Consider the following 14,853-nt stretch of genomic DNA (forward strand, 5'->3'; position numbering starts at 1 on the left):
CTAGTATTACGTGTCAAATTCAAATTGTGTCAAGACATGAATATAAAACTATATATGCAAACTTTAACTTAACCCATTTAATTGAACAAATTAAATCTCTCTAACCCTAACCGCTAATTTCTTATTGGATTTGTGTCGAATTAGTAGATTATATAAAAAATTATGCCCTAATGGAGGCCTCTCTCATCTTTCTACATCGAAGCTGATAATATGGGACTAGAATAATTCAAATTGTTTCAGGAAATCAAGCACATTATCAGTAAATGAATTTCCACACTTGCAACGAATTGAAACTTAATATACACATATCCAAGCAGAGAGGGGTACACCATCCAACATCCCTGCTTGGCGACCTCACACACCCCAACTGGCCAACTCCATGCATGCCCTGCCAGCAGAAAGGTCTTCACTTCCATTGTTTATATACCAAGCATAACTTGCCCAGAGGGAAACTTCTACCTATACAAGTTCCCGCCGGGGAAAAAGAAAAGCACCTGTCATGTCGTCAAATTCCGGTCAAGCCTTATTCGCTCGACCCAACACCACAACCAACAGGACCATAACCGAGAGTAGGAACGATGACTTCAGCTTTTCCTTGAAGGGATCGGTGGCTCCTGCCGTTGTCTTCTCATCATCGGCGGACTGAAATAAGTTGTTCATGAGCTTTGTGATTTTATTGATCGCCTCCATGAACTTAGCCTTGGTGTTGTCAAAAATCCACCTTAATATATTCGTTGCTTCATTGGAGTCATCGGAATTCCCAGAACTCTCATCTGGATCCAGGGGAGTCATTTTTTCAACTGCATCTATCATGAAAATTTCATGTCCAAAATATCAGTAATAATGCATTATTTCAATGTGATTTGAAGTCTCAATGAGAAACAATCAAACTTAAAAAAAAATAATAATAATAACAATAAATAAATTGATAGGTTATTTGGCTGTAATGCTTTTAAAGACACAATAATCAACATGACACTATATCCAATCATGAGACTATCCAATGTGAGGTGGACTGAATTTTAAAGCTATGCACCAACATCCTCCCAATTACAATGATTAAAATGGCAGTAGCAACCACATTAGCAAAAAATAAAAATAAAAACCCAAGATAAAAGTTGGAAAAAGAAAATTCATGAACTTAAATAAATGTTATATTAAAGCTTGGTGGTTCGATTTGGGGTGAGAGAACTATTTCACGACCTACAAGAAAGGACAACAAATTTGGCTCTACCAGTTTTCCAGTCTTCTCTAGCCTTGATACACAAGGCCAGACCTTAGAAAGACAATTGCAATGTATAGTAACAGCAGTACCTTTGAAAGAGTAAAAGTAGTACCTTGATTATGTTCAAGTCCTACATATGTTTGCGCATCGCAGCCTGTTAAAGCATGCTTAGAGCATTCAAAGTTCAGCAACTTAGTATGTACCCTACTACTAAAAATTTATTTAAAAATTGGCTAATCATTCTAGACTAAATATGTGATACTTCAAAAGAAAAAAATAGTATGTTGCCGGCCCCATTTTATCAGATGACATGTTCCTATATAGCAAAATATAACCTTTCATGGACTTTGCACTTTCAGTTAAAGGAAAAACTAATGACTAAAGCCCGAAATACAAGATCCATATGGAATATGAATGCTATGATCAAATGAAATGCAAATATTTTGCAATACTGATTATAATAAATATGACTTTCCTCTATAACTTGAAATGTATTAATCAAGTACATTTAACATAATAAACTAAAATCCACAGAACCTGCATAGTATGAGTCCCTGAGCTCCCGCACCACCTCATTATTCATAACCGCATCCCAAACTGCTTTATCTGATGATAATGATATGACCATTTTCTACACAAGAAATACCCTTATTACAAACATAAATAATCCTTTTTGATAAAAAGAAACATAAATAATCTTGATAGAGAAAAGAAAAATGCATGTCTAATTTTGAAATAGTTTAGTCTAAAACATAAGAAGAAAACAACTATAGCCGTTCCATACATTAAAGCAAGATCACAAGCACTGCCACTTCCAGTTGTTAAGTCTCCAATTCAAATGCATGCTATCTTGTATATAGCTTTATCTATTCTTGCATCTAACATTAATTCCAAAAACCACGTTCAATAGACATAAATGGTCAAATGGTCAAAAATTAAATGATGATGATATTGTGCGTTGGTTTCAATCAACTTTGATCAGAATTTCTTATAAAATTTGTCAAAAGCATTTTTGGCACTTAAAAAGATATTGATTTAAATCTCAGATTTCAATGATCTTCAATCTTCTGCTACACAGTCTCAACCTCCAATATTTCGCCAAAAAGAACCAAAAGAGTTAGGTAAGTTCATGTTAAATTCATCCACACAGATTACATGAAAACCTAGATTTGGCGCAAGTAGAAGGCACCTGAACAGACGGTTCGGTATGCAATAAATGAAAAGCATCATAAACTCTATCAGATCCGTGAGGTTGCAATGTTCTTGAATTACAGAGATGCGGCGAGGGCTCCATCCAGTCTAACTCTGACCCAGTAGGAGTTTTAACTTGATCAGCTACATCCTTGTCCAAATCAAAAGCATATTTGTCCCAGACAAGCTTGGAGTTTCTGGCAGGATCAAACACCCTATAAATACAAAACCATTCCAGAAACAGCAAATGTTACAACTATACAATGTCATAATAGTCATAGTGAAAAAGTGACTGGGTAATCCTCTAAAAATATGTATTTAAAGTCACGAACCAACATTTATGGAAGAAAACAGCTCATGAAAATTATATTTTGAATCATTTGCATCATATTCTAAACATCTTCCAGGACATAGCATTATCATACTATGTAAGGCTGCATTTGTTTTTGACATAAAACACACCCCTCAAATTGCAATACCACCCACCCTCATAGAGGAACCCAAACTCCCCGCCCCCCATTTCCCCTCTCGACTGCGATTCTCCATGCCCCGTCTTAACCCTCCTCTCGTGCAGCAAACCCCACCTCCACAAAAGAACCCAGGTGCCCCCTCCGCCGATGCTACCATCCTCCAATTGTCACCTATCATACCCCTGCTCCATCATAACCTCCCAACCAACCCTCACGATTGCCCTCGTCTCCCATGCATTGTAGCTCCCCATCAACTCCTCTCTCCCCCTTGGCTTGAAAAAGAAACACTTCCTAAATTGTAGTCTCCGTTTCCTGTCTGTCTGGGGGTTTTGTAGAGTTTTTTTTTCCCTGAATTGTTAGCAGCAATATTTGTCTTCGTCTAACAATCTTCAAAAGGATTCCAATTGGGTTTCAGTTGCAACAGGAAAATAATTTTCATACCAACAAAAATTTGTTCGATATTATTTTCAGTCTTAACAATACAAAGAAAATCAATAATTTTCCCCAAAAATATCTTAGACTGAAACATTTTCCTCCAAAAACAATTTTATGTTGAAACAAATACAAACTAATGAGCATGGCGAAAATTTAATAAGCAGGTCCTCTTAAAACGTAATTCAAAGGCATGAAGAACATTTATGGGGAAAATTATCAGCTCACTAAGTTGACGTCTCAAATAGGGTGTATCATATGCCAGATAATCAACTTAATAGCATTTAGAAATAAAATAAGAGAGGTACTCCTGAATTAATAGTTTGGATGACACAGGAAATGCTGTTCTTGGGTTGGAATCTTACTAACAAATTAGCGAGCCAAATCATGCTTCAGCCATGTTTTACCACTCCTAAGTTACCAAGTTAGTAGTAACTCAAACAAGTCATATAAACAGATACAGCTATATCTTGCACTTCTTTTCATTGGCGCTTTCAATACCCAATGAGGTGTACCGGAGACAAATTCCAACCTTATTTGCATGAACCTTTATAATAGGTCATACCATGAAACTCCTTTACCAGATCACATTTCAAAGGTTTCGGAAGAAATTCTAGGACTTACAGTTTTATTGCAGATAGACTACAAACTATCTTGAAACAAACTTGGTCTATCAGAATACCTAGTTTCCAACCATCAATTACCTCAGAATCTAAAATAAAGTCGTTCATTCTAAAATCTTAAAATCAGCCACAACATACTTGACAAACAAAATAAGATAAGTGTTTATACTATTCTTTCTTCCTATGCGGTGCAGGTCAAGATTAGCCAATAGTTTAAGTTTATATCCTTCACTGCATCAGTAAGCTTCTTTAGATTATAAACCCTTTAATACTTTGTTTGGACTGGTCACAGTACTTAATCCTAGCAATCAAACATATTATAAGAATGAAGTACAATTATCTTTGTCTTCAACTAAAATCACAAATCGAGCATAGAAAGAGTTGATTGAGAAAAAAAAAATGGAGTCTATTTTCATAATTTTATTAATTAAAACTTTCATAGTTCTTTAGGGGTGAAGATTTCTTCTTGTTCTTGGACAGGAATTTCTAGTGTAGGTTTATTGTGTTTCTAAGGGTCCTGCAATCAATATGAATAAGTCATCTACAATAGAGACTGCATAGACGCTGTAATTTTGGAAATTTCTGGTTTCTGTTCTGTTTTTCCACATGTATATAAACCAAGGAATTGCTGATAAATTGAACAATATATGAAGCATAGAAGTGACTTCAAATGAGAATAAAGTGGACCACTGTTGCCAAAACGTGTGTGGTTTCTTCCACTACATTTAAAACTAATATGAAAATGAGTCATTTTCGATTGCCAGCGAAGCAAACATATCAAATCCATGACTAATCTGCCTATAAATTATTGATCTACTTCCATTTACCCTTACTTGCAGGCCACATATTTCATTATTTCCCTTTATGTGCTATATACATATATATTCAGCATCACCATTTCTAATGCCATAGGCCCATAGCGATCCCCATTGCCATCGCCATCGCCATCAACATTATTACAACGTTATTGAGTGCAAGACTAAACACAATGCACTTGTCATATTCTACCACCATCATCAGCAACCCCACCGCCATAACCACGATGACAATAATTATACTGGAAGCAATTGATGCTTTAATGACAAGCCTAAAAAAAAAAAAAAAAAAATCGATCTTTCTAGAGGTACTTGCTCCACCCAGTGCATCAAAATCAAAACCTCCAACACAACAATAACAAAATCGATGGGATTTTCCAAATAACAAATTTAGAATATTTCCCCTTCTAATTACCCGCTTATGCATATAAAGAATAATGAACAACAAAAAGGAAACCCTAGAATTAAACTTAAATAAAATTGTTTTCTGGGGAAAGAAAATTAGAATCTTACTGTTGGAGAGCAGAGACAGCGTCCTGGACTTCATCCTTGGAAGGAACAGGGCCAAGAACAAAATCATCAAAATACCCATGTGGCTTCTCATCTTCGACCCCATCCACAGCCACCCAGTCAAACTCATCGCACTGAGACAAAGGAGGAGGCCATGTGGGTACCCCAGAAGCTGCAGAAATGGGAATATTATGTGAAGCAAAAGGTGAAGAAGTGGAAGAGAGAGAAAGGTGGGTTGAGGAACCGGGCTTATGGGTAGTCCTGGAGGTTGGACTGGTAGCAGTAGTGGAAGAAGTATTGTGAGTGTTAGCGGATGACGAAATGGGTTCCTGAAGAGCACCGCCGGCAGCCACGCCGGTTGTTCTTGTAGAAGTAACTGCTCTTCCAACAGTCCTCAACATGCCTCCTCCTCCGCTTCCACCTCCCATGCCTTTGCCACCAAACATGGACTCTCTCTTTTCTCTTTTCTCTTTTCTCTCTCTCACTCTCCGCGCCTTTAGATGTCTTATCTCCCCGACCGACCGACTGATGATGTTTTCGAGAAAGAGTAATGGATAGGGTCACAGGATTGCAACAAAAAAATGTTCCATTGGCGTCACCAGTCTATTTCAAGAAAGATTCTTCCGTTTGTCTAATAAGCGCCCGAGTCTTCTTCGAGTGTTGCAACTGTAAATTACTTTTTTATCTATCAATCAATGGATATTGAGGTGCTTTTTGTCAACTCTGTGTGACATTTTACTTTCCAATTCAATTTGATTATAACGTCTCCTCTAAATTCTCATAATTGTTTGACTTCTGAGTTCTCACGTTAATTATTTGCAAAGTGCCGTGTTAGTTCCTGTGAGATTTTTACATTAGTGGTAATTAAATTGAATTATTATTTTTTATTTAATAATTAATGGGCACTTAAAAAAAGCCATGTGACATGTTTACAAGTTACCCTATAGTTTTGCGTGTGGACTATGAAGTATATTTTTTACTGTAAGAACTTTCACGTGCACAAACTCTTAACAAACTTTTGCAATGGTACTAATTTACTGAGCACATACTAATTTTGATGCCTATTATTTAGGGGATTTAGTCCTCAGCCACACAAGCCAAAATGGAAATGTTTTTACCATCATTAATTCTGATTTCAAAGTCATAAGTTTTGGGCCCAATAGATACTTAAAGGCCTACTTATTAAAAAGGCTAAAAAGCTTAAACAGCCTTTACAATCACGAATCCATATGGTGATAAAACAAATAAACAAATTCATCCCGAAGAATAAAGAGATTAGAATTGGCTTCAATTCATTGACCGAATTGTAACTTATCTGAGTCAAGTCTTGATGGGCTCACTTATTCTCCAATTCGAGGCGTAAAGCCCACTTATTAAGATAAATAGATCTAATTGAAGGCCTTATTGAATTGACAGATCAAAATTATGCAATTGAACAATCAATTTGCATAATTATGGTCGTGTCGGCAACCCTTTGGGGTTTTGTTCCATTTACGGAATTTTGTTATATATAACAGCTTATTTTGGCCATTTTGGTTCGTTTGATAACTCGGGTCATTTATTTGACCCATTTTTTACTATTACTAGGTTTTCTCCGTCGTTTTTGTTTGTATTCTTGTAATTTCTCCTTTCCCTTCCCCCTTTGAATAGAAAAAAAATAAAATAATAATAATACAAAAAACCCAGGCGGCCAGAGAAATAAGACAAAAGAGAAAAGGCCAGCCTAATTGGAGTCCTCTAGAGGGGTGAGATAGAACTCTTGTGCCTGGGTCAGCACTGTGCAAAAAACACTGACGTGGCAGCCCAAATGTCGTATGTACAAAACCCAAAAGACCTTCAGGCCCAAGAATCCTCCCAAAAAACATCTAAAAGGAAATTAAAAAAAGAAGATCAAAAAGGCAAAGAAGCCCTTCAACACATCACCAAAACACAGCCCAAAATGTCAAAGATGGGGGGTATTTTGGTCTTTCAGAAACCCACCACAGTGACATGATATGATATTCTCTAAAACCCTAGTTTGAACCCCCTCGGCACCGCAGTCTCCCATATTCTCTCCTCCCACGCAGCCTTCCTTTCGAAACCAAGAGAGAGAGAGAGAGAAAAAAAAAAAAAAAAAGGCTTCTTTAGATAATGGGTATGTATTTCCATCCTCTTTGCTTGATTTACACTATCTCTTAGCATCTTTATCTGTAAATTGAAAATGGGTATTATTGTTTGGTGTTCATAAAGTTTGTGGTGGGTTTTGTTCAATGTTTATGTGGGGATGATACACGTGAATTGAGAATGTATTTTGTTCAATGTTTATGTGGGGTTGATACATTGTGGGTTTGGTGTGAATAGGGGCATACAAGTACGTGTCGGAGCTATGGAGGAAGAAGCAGTCGGATGTGATGAGGTTTCTGCAGAGGGTCAGATGCTGGGAGTACCGCCAGCACCCTTCCATTGTGCGCGTCACGCATCCTACCCGCCCCGACAAGGCTCGCCGCTTGGGCTACAAGGCCAAGCAGGTTTCTTTATACATACATCTTCTCGACCTTTGAGATTCATTGTCTCCTTCCTCATAGTTTTGCCACATTTACATACTTGATTTGTTTGCTTCACATTTGTGTGGTTATTGTTTTTGGGGGTGCCCTGCTTGCATTATTTTATTTTTTTAAGTCCTTGAGGAATTCTTTTGTTTGATATTAGTTTTGATTTGAACACCATGATGAGACTTCTTTGTGATGACTTAATTTGCATTAGCTTGCATTAATTAGGGATACAAACTTCAATGCTATGTTAGAATGATATATACATAAGATCTTAAAGTTGCTTTTTGTTTCGTGAGTGACTCATCCCTCCTATCGAACTTCACGAGCTGCCATCTGTCATTTGCTTACCATATAAGTTCAAAAGGCACCGAGTGCGAATTGAACTTGCATTTCAGAAAATGCTATTCTTTTCTTGGTTTCTGACGTAAGTTATGATTTCAGCTTTGGAAAACGGGGTCTATAAATTCGAAAAGACTTTGACACCAGGAAAGTTTTAATTTGCATTGATCCCTTAATCTCAGCAATCAGATGGAGTGAAAGGGTTTGATAGAAAGTATATATATGTACACACATACACTAATTGTTCAACTTATCATTTTTGTGTTTTTGTGCACGAATTCTTAAAACATCCTTCTAACTGTTGCTCAGAAAATGGCTGCATCATAAGTGTCCTGAATCATAAATGTTATAAGATTTAGTTTTCCATTGCATTTTTACCTAGGGCATCTGCGCGTTTTGTTCTTCATTAACTGAATAGCATTCGCTCTTGCAAAAAGCTTCTGCTTGATTGATATATTTGAGGATATTGGTGATGGTATTGCTACCAACTGAATGATTTTCTCTGGGTTTTTGCTTACCATGTTTGAAGTAGGTGTTGGTGTTGTCGAGTACACCAAAAGAGATCTTTTGTACTTAATGATCTCCTTTTAGAGCTGAGCTTAAAACAAAACGAGAAGGTAAAAATGAAAAAATAAAATTACAGTTGTCAGTACAATCTACTTATGCACTAAATTGTCCATTTTACTTGAATGCCATATTACAATGTTTGTGAAAAGTAAGAAAAGTTGCATCTCTTTCTTGGGTATTATGCTGCAGTAGCTTTTGCTATACTTGCTTTGGTGATGTACTTATAATATACCTGTTGCACTCTGCACTTAGTGACAATGGTTATATTCTCATTAGGGTTATGTGATATACCGTGTACGTGTAAGACGTGGTGGACGGAAGCGACCAGTTCCTAAGGGTATTGTGTATGGCAAACCCACAAACCAGGGTGTCACACAACTGAAATTCCAACGCAGCAAGCGCTCAGTTGCAGAGGAGCGTGCTGGACGTAAACTGGGCGGTCTTAGGGTTCTCAACTCTTACTGGCTGAATGAGGTATGTATAAAATGTATTGTATTTCCAAACAACTTGTCATTCGATTTTTGTAATACTCAGGACTTCTGAATGATGGTGGGAACCCATCAATTGAATATGTCTTATAAACTGTTGGTAAAACACTGAGGTAATGGGTTGTGGACTGGTGTTTGGACATGGAAGTTTCTTGAAAGGGTTTTCATGTAAAATTTTGTATTATCTTCCCCATCAATGTATAACGTATGAGCACCTACAAGGCTACAAGCCATGCCATTTGTGCTCACATTTATAATTTCACTTTTCCTTCTTCTTTTTTTCTTGGATGGATTGCTTTTCGCATTTTGATGCTTAGTAATCTCATTTTTGCAGGATTCTACTTACAAATACTATGAGGTTATATTGGTTGATCCTGCCCACAATGCAATCCGCAATGACCCAAGGATCACGTGGATCTGCAAACCGGTTCACAAGCACAGGGAACTTCGAGGACTCACCTCTGCTGGGAAGAAATTCAGAGGTCTCCGTGGGAAGGGACACACTCATCACAAGGCACGACCTTCAAGAAGGGCAAATTGGAAGAGGAACAACACCCTCTCTCTTCGCCGCTACCGGTAATTTGCAAGACATTTTTGGTGCTTCTATCATTGTCCTAGCTTTATCGCTTGTAAGATTTTAGTTTTACGAAAGTAGAGTTGTTGAACATGGTTATTCTAGTTATGTTCAAACTTCAGTGTTTTGAGCTTGTTGAATTGGTTTGGGATCTGTCACCACATAGCAGCATTTGAAGGTTGCAGACCTCTTTAAACTGGATTTACTCTGTTCTTTTTGTTAAAGAAATGGTTTTTGCTGATTCTTTTTGAAGGATAAGCCTTTTGGACGCAAAGAACATAAGCCCCACTACTCTTTTGGGTAGAAGGACAACTACTCTTTAGTTTTTTTTTTGGGTCACAATTCCAATTTAGTTATCTGAGTTTTTAATTTAGACAATAATTCTTAAAATTGTTCATGTGATTCAAATTATTTTTTCGTTCAAATAATGTACGATCCATATGTGACGTGAACAATTTATCATGTAACATCCGTCAAAATGACATCACATCTGTTTCACTTACGTATTGCGTCATGCATTAAAAAAAGAAGAGAAAGGAAAAGTTCATTTATCACTTCAAACTTCCGAACTTCCGGTGCCAATGTTCTCTCAAACAACCAAAATTGTCAATATATACCCTAACAAAATATTATTCAACAAAAAAAAACTAAAAATATTTTTATTTTTAAAAAAAGAGACTTAAGAAGATGGGAGGTAATGCTAAAGAGAACGCTGGTGTGCATGGCACGCAAGCCTCTTCTTTTTTTTTTTAATATAAAAAATAAAAAATAAAAAAAAAATTCGGCTGGAGTGCCATGCATGCCAGTGTTCCCTGTATCATGACCCGAAGGCGGGTGTGCCTTTTGTGGGGGCCTTAGGGATGATGTGTCTTTCGACCCAAATATTTTTATTGTCAATGTGTCTTTTGTGTGGGCCTTAAGGAAGATTATTGGTATAAAAATATGTCAGCTATTGTTGGGAGATTGAGCGGCCAACTCACGGGAATAAGTATACCAATTTAGTGAATCGGAGTGTTAAATATATTTTTAAGCGTTCAATTCTTAACATTACTGTAAAAATTATTATTTATAAGCATTAACGAACTCTCAGACACGTATGTGTAACATTTTTCATTTATTGAATGCTCGGTGATTCAACCAAGGGTTCTACTTGCACTTTGTATTGCAATAGACTTTGTGTGGACTCTAGTTGCGTAAGAGTGATGTAATAAGCCAAAAAAAAAAAAAAGCTTAGTACACACTACTCTTTAATCTTTATGAGTTATTATAGGTGATTGTAGTTATTGTGAACGTGTGATTTGATGTTCGCGACTATCAGATCTCTTCGAACTAGTCAACACCACTAGGTTGAGTTGTCCCAACCATTCCTACGTACTGGTTAGATGTGACGTAGCACTACTCTCTACACAAATCTCGATTAATATAACGGGAAAACTATATTTACTCCTTTTAATTACGATTCTTTTTGTAGTGTTCTCTATAATGTTTCAATTTTTGTAATAACTCACAAATATATCTATCATTTAAGTAGCAATATCCTATTCAGAAACCCAAATTAACTAAAATATCATCTATAAAATAAAAAAATAAAAAAGCCAAAATGGAGAATATTTTTATTATTTTGAGTGGTAGAAGGGAACATTATAAATGGTAGTAAGAGGAAGTGGACCTAGTTAACCCTAGTATTATTGTACTAGCCTTGTGCCAAAACGGGAAAACGGTAGCCTTACTTTTGTCGTTTACAAGGAACATGAATAGTCTAATCTATTACTTTTTTTTCTTTTTTGGAAAAGAAATCATTCTGATCTCATTAATAAAAGAAGGATTACGAGCATAAAGCTCTTAATCACAAAGCATAAAGGTTTGAGAAAATCATAGCCGAAATTACGAGGTTACAATATTATAAATACATACATAATAATCTTACATTTAAGATCAATATATGACATCAATATCCGCTAACCTATGACTAATCTTTAGTTGTAAAAACAAGTCTGCTCATGACAGACAAACCGATCCATAGATAGCAACATCCATCCTCCTCGACTCGCAAGCCAATAAATTATTCACATCCTCAACCAAAAATGTTAGGACCATAAAATACAGCGAAAAAAAAAAGGAAGGAAAAATAAAGCAAAGGCAGTAAAGCCAACAAAACACCGCCGGAGGATTCTGGCCGGAGTGCGAAGAAACCACGCGTAGGCGCGTGCCAAACCCGATCCGTCGCGGGTTGCTGAAATCAAAAGCAGCGGAAGCCGTTGGAAACGGGCGGGGCCGGAGCGCGCAGTGGAGGGGTGCGTGCCGAGGTGGGTTCGACGGAGGGACATAGATCGAGCTTTGAACAGTCCGATCCAAGGGCCCCATCACCCCTAAAAAAAGACACAGCAAAAATGGTGGATGGCACACCCCGGCGTGGAGGAGCTTGAGCTTGTAAAACAAAAAGAATCTGAGTTACTTTTTTGTGGTTTTGTGTTTTCTATGTCTATTGTATATGTGCTTTTGTAGTTTGAATCGTTTGACGCGGTTTTATGAGTAAAATTGCCTCTCTTTTTTTTTTTTTCATAGTTGATTTTCGATTATTATGCACTGCGCTATGAATAGTGACAGATCCTTATTGGTAATTTGACCATAAAACCGCAATTATATGCGAATATTATCCAAACACTCAATTGATAAAAAAAAAAAAAAAAAAGTACTTTTTAGCATATTTCATCAAACCCTTGTGCGATTTTAAAAACGCAATTTTTAAAATCGCACTTATTGAAATTGCACTCCCAAACGGGCCTTAAGTTTGTTATAAAAGAACCCCAATTATCTTTGTTTTGCTTTTTAAATAATAATAATAATAATAATAACACCCAATCTATTCAAATCAAGGTTCCCTACACTTAAATTTTAAAAAGCAAAGACCAAGGTGTTTGAGAAGTTATAGTGGTTTCTGGGTTCTTTTCTTTTGCTGTGCCTTTTCTTTTGACTCTTTATATGACTCTGAAAAAAACAAATGAAATACCCGGGTAAGCAAGCAGGAAATGAGGCCGGAGGGGTTTGGCTTTTTCTCTGGTTTTGCTCTTTTCTTTCTTTGCTGTCACAAACTGAATAATTTGTCTATTTTTGGAAATCAAACTCAATTATATCTTATTTCTTGGATTTCTTATTCATAAAAGAAACTATCTTTCTCTCTTTCTTACTCTCCTATTTCTGCTAAAGTTGCCAAAATTGGTAAGTTATAATCGAGAAATCAGTGGAGTTGGGATAAATTAAAAGAGAGAAAGATTAAATATGTAACAGCTTAAAAAGCATATTTCTGTCATTTTTCTTTTCTATCCTATTTCTGTCATTTTCACAACTAAAAGCATTTTCTTAGTTTTGTTACCAAACATTAATAAATTTAAAAAAACACTTAAGACATGCAGTTAAGTAGAAACACTTTTGACAAAAACTCACAGACAAAAGCTCTATTTCCCACCGCAATACCAAACAAGCCCTTTATTTGTGAGCTTTTGTGAAAAACGCTTTTATTGAAAAGCTGTTTACATGTTTGGTAATTGCATGTCTTAAGTTTTTTTTTTTAAAAAAAAAAAAAAAATTTAAAATTTTTTTTAAGTTATTGATGTTTGGTAACAAAACTATTAGTTGCAAAAATGACCATAAAGGACATGTTGACATGTAATGTTATTGAAAATAATAAACACACTTGCATGTAATTTCTGTAAGAAAAGAAAGAAGTAAATAAATAAAAACAAAAAAAATAATAATAATAAATAAATAAATAAAAGAAAAGGAACTAAGTGGGGAAACCCTCCCATATGGCATGTTGGTGGGGATCTTGGTTTCTCCTTATAGGGAGTGGGTTTTCCCACATGTTGATCAGCGTGGGGTATTAGTCAGCATGTGTGGTATCCAAAAACATATTTATGAAGCTCAATATTAGAAATAAAGTGATATTCTAAAAATGTCGTTTTTGAATTTCGGTGTTTAAATAATGAATTTGTTTTTTTGGTATGAAATTTTTTTGAAAATTGAATTCTTTGAAATTTTAACAGTAAGTAGAGGATTCCGAGACAAACAAAATGGGCTTTTATTTTACTCAATTTGACTTTGTATGCCCCAGTTTTCATCCGGTCGAAGTTTAAAGGTCAAAAAGTCAATATAAGCTTCTTTAAACCTTGCAACAAAATTCTTTTCTTAGAATTAAATTTCAACTCCACCAAACAATAGTATTAGTCACTTATTTACTAAATTAAGTTTACTTATGTCCAAAAACATATTTGTGAAGCTCCATATTATAAATAAAGTGATATTCTAAAAACGTCATTTTTGAATTTTGAATTTCGGTGTTTAAATAATGATTTCATTACGTTAACTCACTAAAATACAAACCTCATCAATAACAACCATTTACTCCCTCCCCTAGTTTACCGCAAAAACAGAGAACCCACAAATAACCCTCACTAAAACACAACCCACAAATAACCAATGATGCACAAATTCAACCAAAATCCAGATGAGCAAAACCAAAAAAATCAAAGAATCAAAAGAGAAACATACTAGTGGTGGGCGAAAGGTGTGGGCGTCGTTCAGTAGGTGGAGGCGACCAAACCATGTAAGGTTCAGAGAGATCGAACAGATGCTGAGTTTTGCCGAAACCAAGAGAGAATTCTTTTGATTTCGAAGAAGCCCTTACGGTAATGAAGCTGTCACAGTCGGCTCTAGAAAATGATGAGTTTCACCAGGCCCAAACCACCAAAATGCCAGTGAGTTTTGCCGAACCAAAACCACACAAACGCCGGTGAGCCGAAGAGTTCTACTAGTGAGTTTTGCCGGACCTAGGAAAGAGAAGGCTTCTTTTGATTTCGAAAAAGCCCTTACAGTGATGAAGCCGTCACAGTCGGCTTTAGAAAATGGTGAGTTTCGCCAGACACAAACCACCGAAACGCCAGTGAGTTCCGCCGGACCCAATCCACCCAAACCCAGGTTCCGCCGTACCTAGGAGAGAGAAGACTTCTTTTGATTTCGAAGAAGCTCTCATGGAGGCGTCTTTGTTTTTTTCTATTATCAATTTTCAATGTTATGTTGACTTTTTGACCT

General features: G+C 36.3%; 2 protein-coding genes across 5 annotated transcripts; one reads left to right on the top strand and one right to left on the bottom strand.

Annotated features, from left to right (window-relative positions):
• Positions 1-203: 203 nt before the first annotated feature.
• Positions 204-5,888, bottom strand: LOC132189900 (uncharacterized). 4 transcript variants are annotated; one of them, XM_059604733.1, is made up of 5 exons: positions 5,270-5,888; positions 2,415-2,613; positions 1,763-1,856; positions 1,338-1,379; positions 204-806 (listed from the first exon to the last, which is right to left on the bottom strand). In XM_059604733.1, exons 1-5 carry the CDS (start codon positions 5,710-5,712, stop codon positions 517-519), a joined length of 1,068 nt encoding a protein of 355 aa, XP_059460716.1. In that variant the 5' UTR covers positions 5,713-5,888; the 3' UTR covers positions 204-516. The 4 variants fall into 4 exon arrangements, with proteins under 4 accessions (XP_059460716.1, XP_059460715.1, XP_059460718.1 ...); XM_059604732.1 differs by having other exon boundaries at positions 2,415-2,631; positions 5,270-5,886; XM_059604735.1 differs by lacking the exon at positions 1,338-1,379 and having other exon boundaries at positions 204-800; positions 2,415-2,631; positions 5,270-5,886.
• A 1,395-nt stretch (positions 5,889-7,283) lies between these two features.
• Positions 7,284-10,017, top strand: LOC132190706 (large ribosomal subunit protein eL15z-like). The gene is made up of 4 exons (XM_059605750.1): positions 7,284-7,400; positions 7,607-7,773; positions 8,980-9,177; positions 9,526-10,017. Exons 1-4 carry the CDS (start codon positions 7,397-7,399, stop codon positions 9,769-9,771), a joined length of 615 nt encoding a protein of 204 aa, XP_059461733.1. The 5' UTR covers positions 7,284-7,396; the 3' UTR covers positions 9,772-10,017.
• Positions 10,018-14,853: the final 4,836 nt, after the last annotated feature.

This window comes from Corylus avellana, chromosome ca8 (assembly GCF_901000735.1).
Source record: "Corylus avellana chromosome ca8, CavTom2PMs-1.0".
Taxonomy (NCBI): domain Eukaryota; kingdom Viridiplantae; phylum Streptophyta; class Magnoliopsida; order Fagales; family Betulaceae; genus Corylus; species Corylus avellana.

What these genes read in the sequence shown, in the direction of transcription:
- LOC132189900 (XM_059604732.1), bottom strand. Translation starts at nt 5,712, where the DNA reads ATGTTTGGTGGCAAAGGCATGGGAGGTGGAAGCGGAGGAGGAGGCATG. An exon ending in CAGGGACTCATACTATGCAG is followed by an intron (nt 1,380 to 1,762) that starts GTTCTGTGGATT and finishes ATGCTTTAACAG; the next exon opens with GCTGCGATGCGCAAACATAT. An exon ending in AGGACTTGAACATAATCAAG is followed by an intron (nt 807 to 1,337) that starts GTACTACTTTTA and finishes TTTTCATGATAG; the next exon opens with ATGCAGTTGAAAAAATGACT.
- LOC132190706 (XM_059605750.1), top strand. An exon ending in TGGGCTACAAGGCCAAGCAG is followed by an intron (nt 7,774 to 8,979) that starts GTTTCTTTATAC and finishes TATTCTCATTAG; the next exon opens with GGTTATGTGATATACCGTGT. An exon ending in ACTCTTACTGGCTGAATGAG is followed by an intron (nt 9,178 to 9,525) that starts GTATGTATAAAA and finishes TCATTTTTGCAG; the next exon opens with GATTCTACTTACAAATACTA.